General features: G+C 36.4%; 2 protein-coding genes across 4 annotated transcripts in view; one reads left to right on the plus strand and one right to left on the minus strand.

Moving 5' to 3' along the window:
• The first annotated feature begins 173 nt into the window (after positions 1–173).
• Pex6 (peroxisomal biogenesis factor 6) lies at positions 174–6,046 on the plus strand. 3 transcript variants are annotated; one of them, XM_018503005.1, is made up of 8 exons: positions 174–328; positions 393–927; positions 1,692–1,978; positions 2,072–2,165; positions 2,285–2,520; positions 2,602–3,004; positions 4,915–5,211; positions 5,328–6,046. In XM_018503005.1, the coding sequence occupies exons 2-8, from the start codon at positions 477–479 to the stop codon at positions 5,942–5,944; spliced, it is 2,385 nt and encodes a 794-aa protein (XP_018358507.1). In that variant the 5' UTR covers positions 174–328; positions 393–476; the 3' UTR covers positions 5,945–6,046. The 3 variants fall into 3 exon arrangements, with proteins under 3 accessions (XP_018358507.1, XP_018358506.1, XP_018358508.1); XM_018503004.1 differs by having other exon boundaries at positions 1,692–2,165; XM_018503006.1 differs by lacking the exons at positions 174–328; positions 393–927 and adding an exon at positions 1,465–1,537 and having other exon boundaries at positions 1,692–2,165.
• Positions 6,047–9,882: 3,836 nt separating this feature from the next.
• Cbl (E3 ubiquitin-protein ligase CBL) overlaps positions 9,883–12,264 on the minus strand; it is a 21,086-nt gene continuing 18,704 nt past the window's right edge. Inside the window, exons 7-8 of the mRNA XM_018503003.1 lie at positions 10,664–11,293; positions 9,883–10,357 (exon numbers count right to left, since the gene is read on the minus strand). Of these exons, the coding sequence (XP_018358505.1) occupies positions 10,668–11,293 (626 nt within the window). The 3' untranslated portion in view covers positions 9,883–10,357; positions 10,664–10,667. The remainder of the gene's footprint in view (positions 10,358–10,663; positions 11,294–12,264) is intronic.

Genomic DNA, 12,264 nt, shown 5'->3' on the forward strand with positions numbered 1-12,264 from the left:
GCGAACAGACCTAATAAATATGTATATCTATCTATCAAAAAAAATGTACGATAATTTTAATCAAAATACGATAATTTTGTATTGTTGGTACGATTTTTAATAATGCGGAGGTTGGCAACGCTGTACCATGCCTTCATCCGGGTGATCCGGGCTTGCGCCTATGCATAGCGCTAAATTGAGTTGGAATGACAGATATCTTAACCTCTAAAATTTCCAACTTAAACGTTTAATAACTCGATTCATGAGGATGACCGCCACGTTTTTCTATAAGATTCTTTCGTTTTGAGTGAAAACGCGTTGAATGAGCCTAATTTCATTAAAATAGGAGGTAAGGTAGCTATTATAAATAATTACCCCCCATTATAAATAATTATTCTATTTTTTAATCTCAGGTCCGATCCATTGGTCGAAAGATTTATGAAGCAGTATTATAAGTTTAGAGATAGTTTAGAGAAAAAAATTTCTGTGTACAAATCATGTATAAAATGCGTCAGAGGGTACTGTCTATATTACTGTATCATAAAGGAATTATAAGGGGGATAATAAACACCTCGATGCGAAAAAATTCCCATTATGTACTGAGCTACGTTTTCCTTGAATATCTACACTGCAGATTCCAAAGATTGTTAGAACAAGCTCTCGAGTGGGTCACATTGTCAGACGCAGCTTTAAAATTTATGCTGGATGATTTGGAAATAACATGGAACGAATACGTCGATTATCATTCTTGTGCAATAGCAAATATACAAAAAGAATTGTCAAGTTCCTGGTTCAATGTTTGCTCAATGATGTCAATGACGAAATATAAATTAATGATTATATCCATGCCGGGTATTAGCAAGAATACTATCCTAATCTCGGAAACAACAGAGCGCAATCTCCAAAACGCTCTTTGCTGCAAACGATTGGACAACTCGTGTTTTATACGTAAATATTTACAACTTACTAAACTGTTTGAATTTTCAACTGTTCACATTTTTTAAAACATTTTGGCATTACCAAACTCAATGAAAAAAACATTGTAACATAAAAGTTAACATTTGTACTTCTGCACAAATGCAATTAAATATTAAAGTAACAGTTTGAAATAATAAAAAGATACGTTTCATATGAAATAGTATTTGAAATAATTCCGTCATATATTAATTAATATTTTGCCGAGATGTAAATTTAGCAGTGAAAATTTCCTCCAGCGTAAACGTAGAGAACAAATTAGGTCCAGTAATTAATGTTTAATGGCCATGATCAGCAGAATATTTATTTTGCAATGAATCCTCAGTACCCACAAAGGATTAGCGTAACCCCCCCCAATTTTCATACTTCAGATGTTTTTTTTCGATCCCTTTTTACTTATCGCAAAATATCTTCTGTGCTATGACATTTTAGACTTTCTAACTCAAAAATTCTTTTTTTTTCAGTCTTTAAAAAATAGATTTTTAAAAAATTAGTTAAAATCCATGCACTACAATCTGAGATATAAACAAAAGAAAATGCTGGAGTACAAATACCTGGATGTGGATAGGGATTTTTTTGAGATGTGGGTACTGAGGGTTAAGTTTTCTTCATGTTCTAATTCAAATATACTTTTCCTCGCAATTCTCAAACTCACATGGATGATTGATCAACGACGTGAATCGTCAGATGCCCATAAGTTAATGATGTAATTATTATAAACTACAATTTGTTTTCAGTACCATTAGAAGACGACGTGATCGAATTTGCATCTGAGGCAAGAATATCCTTAATCGCCAATCCATACGATTGCACGACTGAAATACTGGATGTCATGCTACAAAATTACTTCTTACATCCCCGATTTTTACACGTGAATGACATATTTAGGATCGACGCAAAAGAATATGCTCAAGATCAATTTTACTCGTCCGGGTTTGCTGGAATCTCCGTGATGTATTTTACAGTTCAAGCTTTGAAAGTAAATCGTAACGGGTGCAGCAATAGCCTTAACAGTTGTTACGTTGTACGTGGAGAATCAACACTCATTCAGGAAGCACAAGTCCACAATTATATCCCTCAGGAATGTGTTTGCTCACTTTCCAATGCATTTTTACAGCAAAACAGAGCAACACCAAATCACAAATATCCGTCAGCTCTAATGGAACCCTTGGAACATTTAGAATCTTGCATTACACTATTTTTAAAAAAGGGTAAATGATTTTTGCGTTCACTAAAACTAATTTTTTGTTTATTTAGGAAGAATAATAATGTTCACTATAATGATGAATATTATCGATATATTTACTCCTTATTTTTTGTCATTGTATAGATCTTGCAAATGTCCAGTTGAACGTAAGACCGATATTTCTTGTGAAAGGGCCATGGGGTTGCGGTAAACATAATTTAGTTCGAGCAACATCAAAGAGAATGGGATTGAACTTCCTCGGTATTGACTTTGTGGAAGTGCAGACTTTGACGTCGGCGCAGACCGAAGCTAAGCTTCGCATAATGCTACAAAATGCACAAAAATGCGTGCCATGTATACTATATTTAAATAATGTTCAAGTGCGTAAAAAAGTAACATTGTATTAAATTGTATCTTATATTTTTTCTTTTGATCTTATGAGTTAAACGGAGTTTTCGCAGGTATTTGGTAAAACTATCGAAGGCCAAAAAGATGAAAGGATCATATCCTTCTTCTCGACAGAGATCACCACGTTATACAACAGACATCGAAGATTTCCTCTAATTATCGTAGCTGCGTCGGATGAGACTGATGTACCTGCGGAATTGCAACGGTTCTTTATCGAAACGATTCATGTGAAGCATTTAAATCAAAGCAAACGAGCGGAACTGATATCTTGGCTGCTGTTCAACAGAAATCTAAAGACTATTGCGGACCTATCAAAAGTGGCTTGCTCAGATTTTAAAGTCGCGGATCTATTAGCGTTGTCATTACATGCAACCAAATTTCGATGCAAATCAATGTCTCACGCAAATCATAAATGCACGCTTACTCTGAAACAGGAAGATTTCGATCGAGCTTATGGTACAATTATCTTACAATCGATTCTAACAAGATCAAAAGAGATATTTATTGAGCAATTATTATATTTTATCTAAAGATGTTCACTGTTCTTTGAACAATGTAAATGTTAAAAAACGTACTCCTAAATTTTAAACTCTTTTTGTATTAGATATTTTTAATATACAGGGTGTCTATAAAGTCTGTCACCACTTCTATATTTTAAAAAAGAATTAACAGGTTCCAAAGAATAATAATGCCTATGAGAGCCAAACACAGGACGTACGCGTGTAATGAATTTATTCAATTAATACATTAATATCAATAGACATTTCGATCCTAATGCGGATTCTTCTCAATATCGCAAAACAATCATTAAAGTACAATTAGATAATTTGGTTATACAATCAAAAATGAAATTGAGCTCCCCACTCTGTCTTATTTGAATGTCATATAAAATAAATTGCATAAATTGCATCATATGTGGGATTCTACCAAACAGGTAGAATCTTAAAAGCATGCATTAAAGAACACAGAAACCACATCAATCGGAACATGACATAACATTCAGTTATTACTGCATATAGACTTGATTTCTCACACGAATTCAATTGGGAGAACATAAATATTTTAGATAAAGAAGACTTTATTATACATAAAAGGTTGATGTCTAAAATGATTTTCATGAAGAAACAAATAAATGGCTTAAACATTAAAAAATGACATGGAATCTCTCGACGCACATATTCAAATTTATTTATAAGGATTTTGCTTCCCTTTCTTTACCATCTTTGTCAATGTTTATATATTGTCTAGTTTTTGATTGCGTCGGTCACATGAGAGCGAAAAATAGAACTGACACATTCTCCGAACGACTTATCTTTGCGTTTATCATGTAAGTCTAATAGGCCTTCTACGATAAGCCGCAAGTCAGAACGTCAGAAGTCTTAACCAGTCTTAACCAAGTCATTCAAGTTGGCTATTGGCCAACTTCACCGATTATGACTTAAGATCGCTCAGAACTTCTGACTCGCGGCTTATTGTAGAAGGCCTATAATATTTTATCAGTGATTATTTATTATACATGTCTGTTTAATTCGGTTTAAATAATTTGTCATAATTTGTCATTTAACTTGGTAGTTATAATGAAAATACGCTTGGACATCATAATTTTCTTACGTTTACATTTCACAAGTCACGGCCATTCAGAATTCGATTTCTTAATTTCATTTTTTAACTGTATGACCAAATTATCGAATTGTACTTCAATAATTTTGCGATATTGAGAAGATTCACGTTAGGATTGAAATGTCTATTGATATTAATGTATTGCTTGAATAAATTCATTACATGTGTATATCCTATGTTCGGCTCATATAGGCATTATCATTCTTTGTTCTATATTTTGGAAATTTAAAATTATGAAAAAAATCACGAAATACATGTTCGATCATTTTAAGAGGCTACTGTTTTAAGGGAATTAGGGAGGTCGTCCTCCCTTAATATTGTAGCATATTATTTGGAAGAGCAAATAGAGTTTTTCAAACTTTGATACTGAATATCTTCCGAACGAATCAATGTATCACCTTTATGTTGAATCAAAAACTTTTTTTTATATGCCCTTTTAAATAATATGCTATAATGGGGGGGGGGGGGGGGGTTTTTTTTATGAGGTCCCCCTGGGACACCCTCTGGGGGAGAGGGGCAACCTTCCCGACTCCTTTAAAAGAATAACCCCTCAAAATGATCGAACACGTATTTTGCGGTTTTTCATAATTTTGAGCCGTTTCCAAAATATAGAGGTGGTAATAGATTTTATAGACACCCTATATTTTTTCTTCATGTAACAGATCGAGATTTGGTCTTGCTGAAGTTGGAAATAACATTTTGCTTCTTATGCGCATATAATAAGTATAACAGAAAAATGTTTTCAGAATATATGCAGTCTGTGTACGATAATAAAGGCGCTCCACACGTACCAGAAGTCCACTGGGAGGACATAGGTGGTTTGGCAGACTTGAAACACGAGATTATTCGCAGAATTCAGTTGCCTCTGTTGAATGCTTTCAGATTCGGACAGTCTGGATTATTATTATATGGCCCACCAGGCACTGGAAAGACTCTTCTCGCTAAAGCGGTGGCGACGGAGTATCAGATGCACTTTCTGTCAATTAAAGGCTCGGAAGTGCTAAATATGTACGTCGGTCAGAGCGAGAAGAACGTAAGGCAAAGTATGTATTGCTTAGAAGAAACACAAGATAGGGCTGTGATAAAAATATGTAACAAAGAATTAATTATTTGCTTCAATCAAGTTGCAAATTAACACATTATTTCCATTGTTCTATAGTTTTCAAACGCGCGCGATCCGCGGCTCCTTGCATCGTCTTTTTCGATGAGCTGGACTCGTTAGCGCCCAACCGAGGTAGAAGCGGGGACAGCGGCGGCGTAATGGATCGCGTGGTTTCCCAGTTACTGGCCGAGATGGATGGCCTCGAGGAGTCCGGCAGTATATTTATCATAGGAGCGACGAACAGGCCCGATCTCATAGATCCCGCGCTGCTCCGACCGGGAAGATTCGACAAAATGCTCTACGTCGGTATCCATTCCAATCTCGAATCCAAGTTCAGCGTGTTGAAGGCGCAGACACGTAAATTCATGTTCCAAGAAAATGGACGTGAGTTGGAACGAATCGCGGACCAATTGCCCGATAACGTCACTGGTGCGGATTTGTACTCGGTCTCTTCCAACGCGTGGCTCAATGCCGTACGCGAGGTACTTGCAAAGCATCAGGAAACTGAGAGAATCAATAAGGATTATTCCATCGAAGAGGAAGGTATAATTAAGGACAATGTTATCGTGGAATTGCGTCATTTTTCGGATGCTATTTGTAACTTGGTGCCTTCAGTCACTGATGAAGAAATCAAAAGATATAATAAAATGCGAGTAGAGTTATCATCGTTGTAATTCCGAAATCGTTTCTCAAGATATAGTATAAAATGTATTATTATCTTACGGTTTTCGAGAGTCATCATTTTAAATGATGACTCTGATGAAAATTTTTTTTAGAATTTTATCGATTGGAACATTTTTTAGAAAAAGATTAGATCTTTTCTTAAAATTTTTTATATATGTAAATTCTGAAAACATTCTAAAATTTCTCACAGCCTATAATTAAAAAGAAATCTTAAACTTTTTCAGGTTCTATAAGATTTTATCAGAAATTATTAAATGAAAAATTTTAGAAATTTTAGGATTTTTCAGAATTCACGTATGAAAAATTTCATGTATGAAGAATTTTAAAAAAGATGTAGGCATTCTTGGCATTTTCTGAAAAGTGTTATAATTTGTATAACAAATCTGAAATTTTCTAAAGAGTTATAAAATTATTTTAAAAATTATAAAAAATTATAAAATTTACACAAAAATTCTAAGAAATGATATGAAAGATTCTCATCAGAAAAATGTTCATCAGGAGAGTAACCAGTCAAATTGATTATTATTTACGGTGATAAACTTGAATGCGTTTATAATGAATTTTATCTTGTGCCAAAGTTTTTAATTCTTATAGATCACATTGTATACTGAATATAATGTATTTAATGTTTATGTGTATATGGTAGGAATGTGCGATCTTCATTAATTGTATCGATTTTTGAATCGATTTAGAATCGGTTGAATCGAATTAGAATTGATTGAAATCGATCTATTAAAAGATCGGAGCTGAATGAATCGATCTATTGAAGATCGATTCAATTAAAATTTTTTTGTAACATCTCGCGAGAAATGGATGTCGAATAGATGTCGAATCGATGATAATTTGATGATTTCTCACTGGGATTGTAGAAATTCAACAAAAACAATTAAAACATGATTCTGATTTGCCTCCGAGTAAAATAATTTTAATTTAAAATAAAAATCTAGGTTTAATCTAACATCTGTAGTTATGATATAAATCAATTATACTAACATAAAATCGCTAAAATATCGTATATAAATTCAATTTGATGACAACTGTTAGTATCAATTGGTATAAATTAGAATTTAACTAGCATTTATTTATACATTTTGTCAGTAGTAATTACTAGTTGTAACTACGGATATTATTAAACCCGATTAATGTCAACTGGTAACGTAAATGTAGGCAGTGTAGGCAGTTGGTAGGGCTGCCAACAGCATTAAGAAACATCACCTGAGTGTATCCAGATATTATTTTATCCTTGTTCAACATTCAGTGAACAACAGGAATGAAATGATATTAAAATATATCTTGAATTTCCGAATCCGCCCCTACGCTTCGAAGAACGATCGATCTCTTACTAAATGAATCGATTTATCTTAAAATCGGATACTGGCGAATCGATTAAAAGATCGGATCGAGATCGCACATCCCTAGCTATATGGTTTATCTGTAAAAAGATATAATTTCGCGAATAAAACAACGCGTGTGTTATAAATGACATGTTATTTTATTTCGAGAAGTTTGTAAAACAATTTTTACAGCGAATAATTAAAACGAAGAAAGAGTCAATTTACACTCGTTATGTATTATCTTCGTTTCGTATGAATGAATATTTCTCCGCGTATTTACGTCAAATCCTCAAATGTTAGCGCGCGATGAGAAACGCAAAAGTATCGGAATTCTCGTCTCATTTTTTCGGGGCACCGTTATGAAATATACTTTGAGCGCTTTTCACGCACGCGTTCAATACATTATGCAGTACACGACGACCAGAATATGCAATGTAGAAAAATAGGACATCTAATTTTACCAGATACACCCGTGTAGACGCCGAATTCGAAGGCTAAAATTCTTTAAAGGTGGAACAATATTGAAACTGATGCAATTACGTGCACAATAGAAAGCGAATAAAAGTATCGGGTGCATCGGTTCTCATATCGCACAGGATCACATGATGATACTAGCGATTTTCTCGACAATGGTCGTCATTCGAGTTTGCAAGATAAATTGTGTCCGCTTTTTGTAACAGCGCGACGCAAAGGAATCTCCGTAATAAGGAAGAAATTCAACGAGAGGACGAACATCATATCTAAATATATAATTATATAAATATACTACATTATACTACACGATGGTTCGTCTTGTTTATGTGTATATGTATTTTTTATGTGTATGGTCTCTTGTTTATGCGTATATTTTTTTTTATATGTATGGTCTTTTGTTTATGTGTATATGTATTTGTGACACCCCCCCCCCCTCTCTCTCTGTGTGTGTGTGTGTGTGTGTGGGCGCGCGCGCGTCAAAAAGATCGTAAAACACGTTTAACAAGTGATCACACATTATAACGTTTTCCAGACGATTACATCGTATACCTTTGGTATTATCGCGAGGTAGTAATTATAACTTTTCGTCGTACAACTGTCTCGCGGAATAGACGCAGAACGGTTGCATTGTCGTTTCAGAATTGATGCGCAAAGTCTAATTGTTGTCGTCACGACGAATGATTGCTTTTGCAAGCTGAACGCTTTGACAAAGCCACGCAGCAGGACCATTATCGCTCTTATCTCGTCGTTCATGTGATTTGCCCCATCGCAGAACAAAACGATTATGCATTATACTTGAGAATCTACCACAAGACGTAAATGAATGTAAAGCTATACGCTTGGTGTATCTCGTTATGGCGCTACTTTCGATTCAACGCGATCGTACAACTTCAACTCGTCATCGCCAAATACGCCTCGTTATCGTCGTTTGAACACTATTGTAGTTATTCTCATTTTCGAGTATTTTCCATCATGATCCATAATATATACGCTCTTACAGTAAATATATCCGTAACTCTCTGATTGAGTCACGAGCGCGTTTCATCTTGAAATTGTCGAGAGCTGTGAACTTCTGATATTCGGTACGTCACTTCTCTACGGTCGGTTTCGAATTCAATTCCGATTTTTTTATTTCTTCCTCTGCTCTATATCGATACTCAGCGCGGTGAGAAGCCGACAAGTATCACATGGTAGATACGTAATTGTGTAAGCGCGTATTGTGAGTCAGAAAACGAGATGCTCCGCGTAGATTCGGATCTAGGAGATCGAAATCTTTGCGCATTACTCTCTAAGGCTAACGCGTGCCTTGGCGTAGTTCTTTCAACTAGAATAAAAAATCACGAATGTGAATTAACAATTTTATACATCTGAATCGTTATTTTGTTGCTTTTATTCTCTCCGAGGTATCTTGCGTGCGTATAAATCATACAGCTCTAACATGTGTGGAGGACATACATAATATACGTTAAATAGCATCAGTACTATCGTTATACATTTATACAGTGAAATGATCTAGCAAACCGATGCTCTATGTAGAATTATATCTTAAACGAATATGTGTGTGTATGCGCGCGCGCGCACGCACGCATACACACATATGTGCTCGTTACATCGATTAAACAGTAGAACATTATATTGCCTTCGATTGAATAATTTCTAAACAAGTTTTCGATCCCGGAACAACGCGACATCTCGGATCGCGTGTTCGTTGTGCATGAAATATTTTGTATAATACAAAATGTGGAAAATAAGCGACCGAAGACTTTCGAGGAGCGCTCTCTGACGTACGTACATATGTACGTGTAAGCGAAATCTCATGGTGCGCAAATATATAATTAATCTTTATCTTAAGTATATCGAGGAACGAAGTAGTAACTACGCCTAAAGGCCCGTCTACAATACACGGAGTAAGAAGTAAGAGTAAGAAATTGACCAATCACAGTCGATTATTCTTCTCACATTCGACTGTGATTGGTCAATTTCTTACTCTTACTTCTTACTCCGTGTATTGTAGACGGGCCTTAAGAGAGATTACTATAAGGAGAGTACGGGACACGCGTTATTCTGCTCAGTGCGTGCTATGTATGTGGTTCGTAAAGAAATACTTCGGCAGACGTAAGTTGTCTTTGGTCGATCGTCGTCTTTATTTACATCTTGCCGTTCGTGTGCCACGTATAGTGAAATCACGCGATACGAACAGTCTCCTACGCGTCAGGAAACGAAAACGTTTGAACTTATGGTTGAAGATCGAAAGTCAGTATGTAACGAGGAAAAATCCGTGAAACGTGTTCCGGTGTTTTTTGAAAGATGCTTCAAAAGCTCTCCCATCCTCAGTTTCTCTCCATTGGTTCTCCCTCGGTGACTCACGCTCACGGCTCACTGTCTGCTTGCAAGCGTGTCTCTCCCCCTCACAGTTTGAAGCATAAAATGGAACACCGCCGATACCGTACTAACGTGAGGAGACGCTCAGTGAGAACGCGCGCGCGATGCATCTGTGAACGCATCAGAGGTGGGACTTACAAAAGTTCGCGCGCGTTTCTTGTCAAAAGTACCGTCTAGCAGGTAAGGTCGGTCATGAGACTTCAGTGTTCGGTCCTGCGATCAGATCAATCAGATATTTTCTCAAATTGTAATCATTTTCGATTATGTAATAATAATGTGATATTTTAGATGCGTGACACACGAAGCGCGAGGAACGACACCGATATAAATGAATTTATTCGGACTACATTATCCAAGTGAAGTGATTGCTATTCAGCAATAAGCCGATTAAAATACTGTGGAAGAAATCGAGAGGAAAGTACCTTTTTGAGATTAATTTTTCACAACTTGAATGTATGTCGTTCATAGCGCTTTATATTCGCGAACACATTTGTTGCGACTGACGTCGTTTAATTGTACCTGGTCAGGAGGATTTCGTGGCAAATTCATGCAATATGTCACATGCCATCTCCAGATCATTCCTGGTGATGCCGAGTGCCCTGATCACGGCGTCCTGCGCGAAACCGAGCGCTGTCAGCCTTGTGATATGCTCGACATTGACATTCTCGTACGCCGCCGACTCCGGTTTGGTTACCGGTCCACCACCGCCATCACTACCCGGATCATCTCTCGCTCTCATCAGTGCCGTGAGACGTGCCCTGTTCGCTTCCAGGTTAATGTTCTTTACAACATGTTGACTCGTGCCGCAGATCACAATCGTATTCTCATAATGATGGTCTTGACGGATGCCACCCTCCTTGCTAGTCTTCGGTGGCCGCGGTGCCGACAAGGGCGGCGGTACAGGAGGCACGTTGTTACTTGGACCTCCAGTTTGATTCATTATCGAGTTGGTTGCAGTGACGCGACACGCTTTTTCTGGCAATGTCGGCGGTGGCTGCGATTGTCGTTGCGGGGTGCCTGCCGCGTGATTCCCATGGGAACGTCGTGGATGAACCTTTACCACCGTCGTTGGTGGCACAGGCGGTACCGGCGGCACTGACGACGGCGAAGATGCGCGGTGCAGCATGTCGTATCTCGCCTCTGTGTTAACTGAAAACACTCAACATTTTTATCTTGCCTTCCGAAGATCACAACTTGACGCGATTTGTGCCTATATTGCAATAAACTGCCACTTTTTCTACGATTCTTAATCCGAAAGTAGTTACCTGATTTTTTAAAATATAAATTATCATATGGGATATTTTTTACTCCAATTAAAATTACTGTTATTAACAACATATATATAATTTAATAATAAGAAATAGAAGTAATGGCCGTAACAGTTAAAGCTAGATCTTTAATGCTTAAATAATTCAATCTGAATTACTATATATACTATATACAGGGTGACCCATTTTAACTTAGACAATCAAATAACTCGAAACATCGCGTTTAAAACAAAAATTGTTGGATATAAAGGGGCTGATTGAACTATGACCTTGACAATGACCTTGATCTTCATTTTCAAGGTTATTTGAAGGTCTACTTTCAATTTTCAAATAGAAACCCATATTTTTGATCCCGGATTTTGAAAGAGCGCAAAATTTTACGTCCAGATGAACTTTCATGTTATGGGTCAAAGTTGACTATAGAGGTCATTTCAAAGATAAATTCCTAATCGAAGCAGAAAGCCAAAAAATCTTGATTTTTCCCGGATAATGTTTGTGAGAAAAATTGTTGGATGTCGAGGGGAGACCAAACCATGACCCTGACAATGTCCTTGAACCCATATTTTCATGACCATTTCAAGTGGGGATTTTTAATAAAATTTTATGCTACATATGTATTTTCTTGTTGTGATTCTTTAGATATTAGTATACCTTACCTTCAAAATCGAAAATTAAACTTTTCATCTGATGGAGTTCCTCTAAGTATCTCTCCAAAATTTTGTCCATTTAGTGCCAAAGTCACAAGTGTTTATGTATTTTTTTAAACATTTGTAATCTGATAAAATTCTGGTCAGTAAAATGGCAAATTATACGCCTACAGAAGTAGTCGATATTCTTATAACCTTTGGTGAA

Source organism: Trachymyrmex cornetzi, unplaced genomic scaffold (assembly GCF_001594075.2).
Source record: "Trachymyrmex cornetzi isolate Tcor2-1 unplaced genomic scaffold, Tcor1.1 scaffold1533, whole genome shotgun sequence".
Taxonomy (NCBI): domain Eukaryota; kingdom Metazoa; phylum Arthropoda; class Insecta; order Hymenoptera; family Formicidae; genus Trachymyrmex; species Trachymyrmex cornetzi.

Excerpts from the sequence above, each read along its gene's own strand:
- Pex6 (XM_018503004.1), top strand. The coding sequence starts at position 477 with ATGTATAAAATGCGTCAGAGGGTACTGTCTATATTACTGTATCATAAA. Across the intron at positions 2,166-2,284 it reads TACACTATTTTTAAAAAAGG|ATCTTGCAAATGTCCAGTTG; the intron begins GTAAATGATTTT and ends GTCATTGTATAG. Across the intron at positions 5,212-5,327 it reads CGAGAAGAACGTAAGGCAAA|TTTTCAAACGCGCGCGATCC; the intron begins GTATGTATTGCT and ends ATTGTTCTATAG.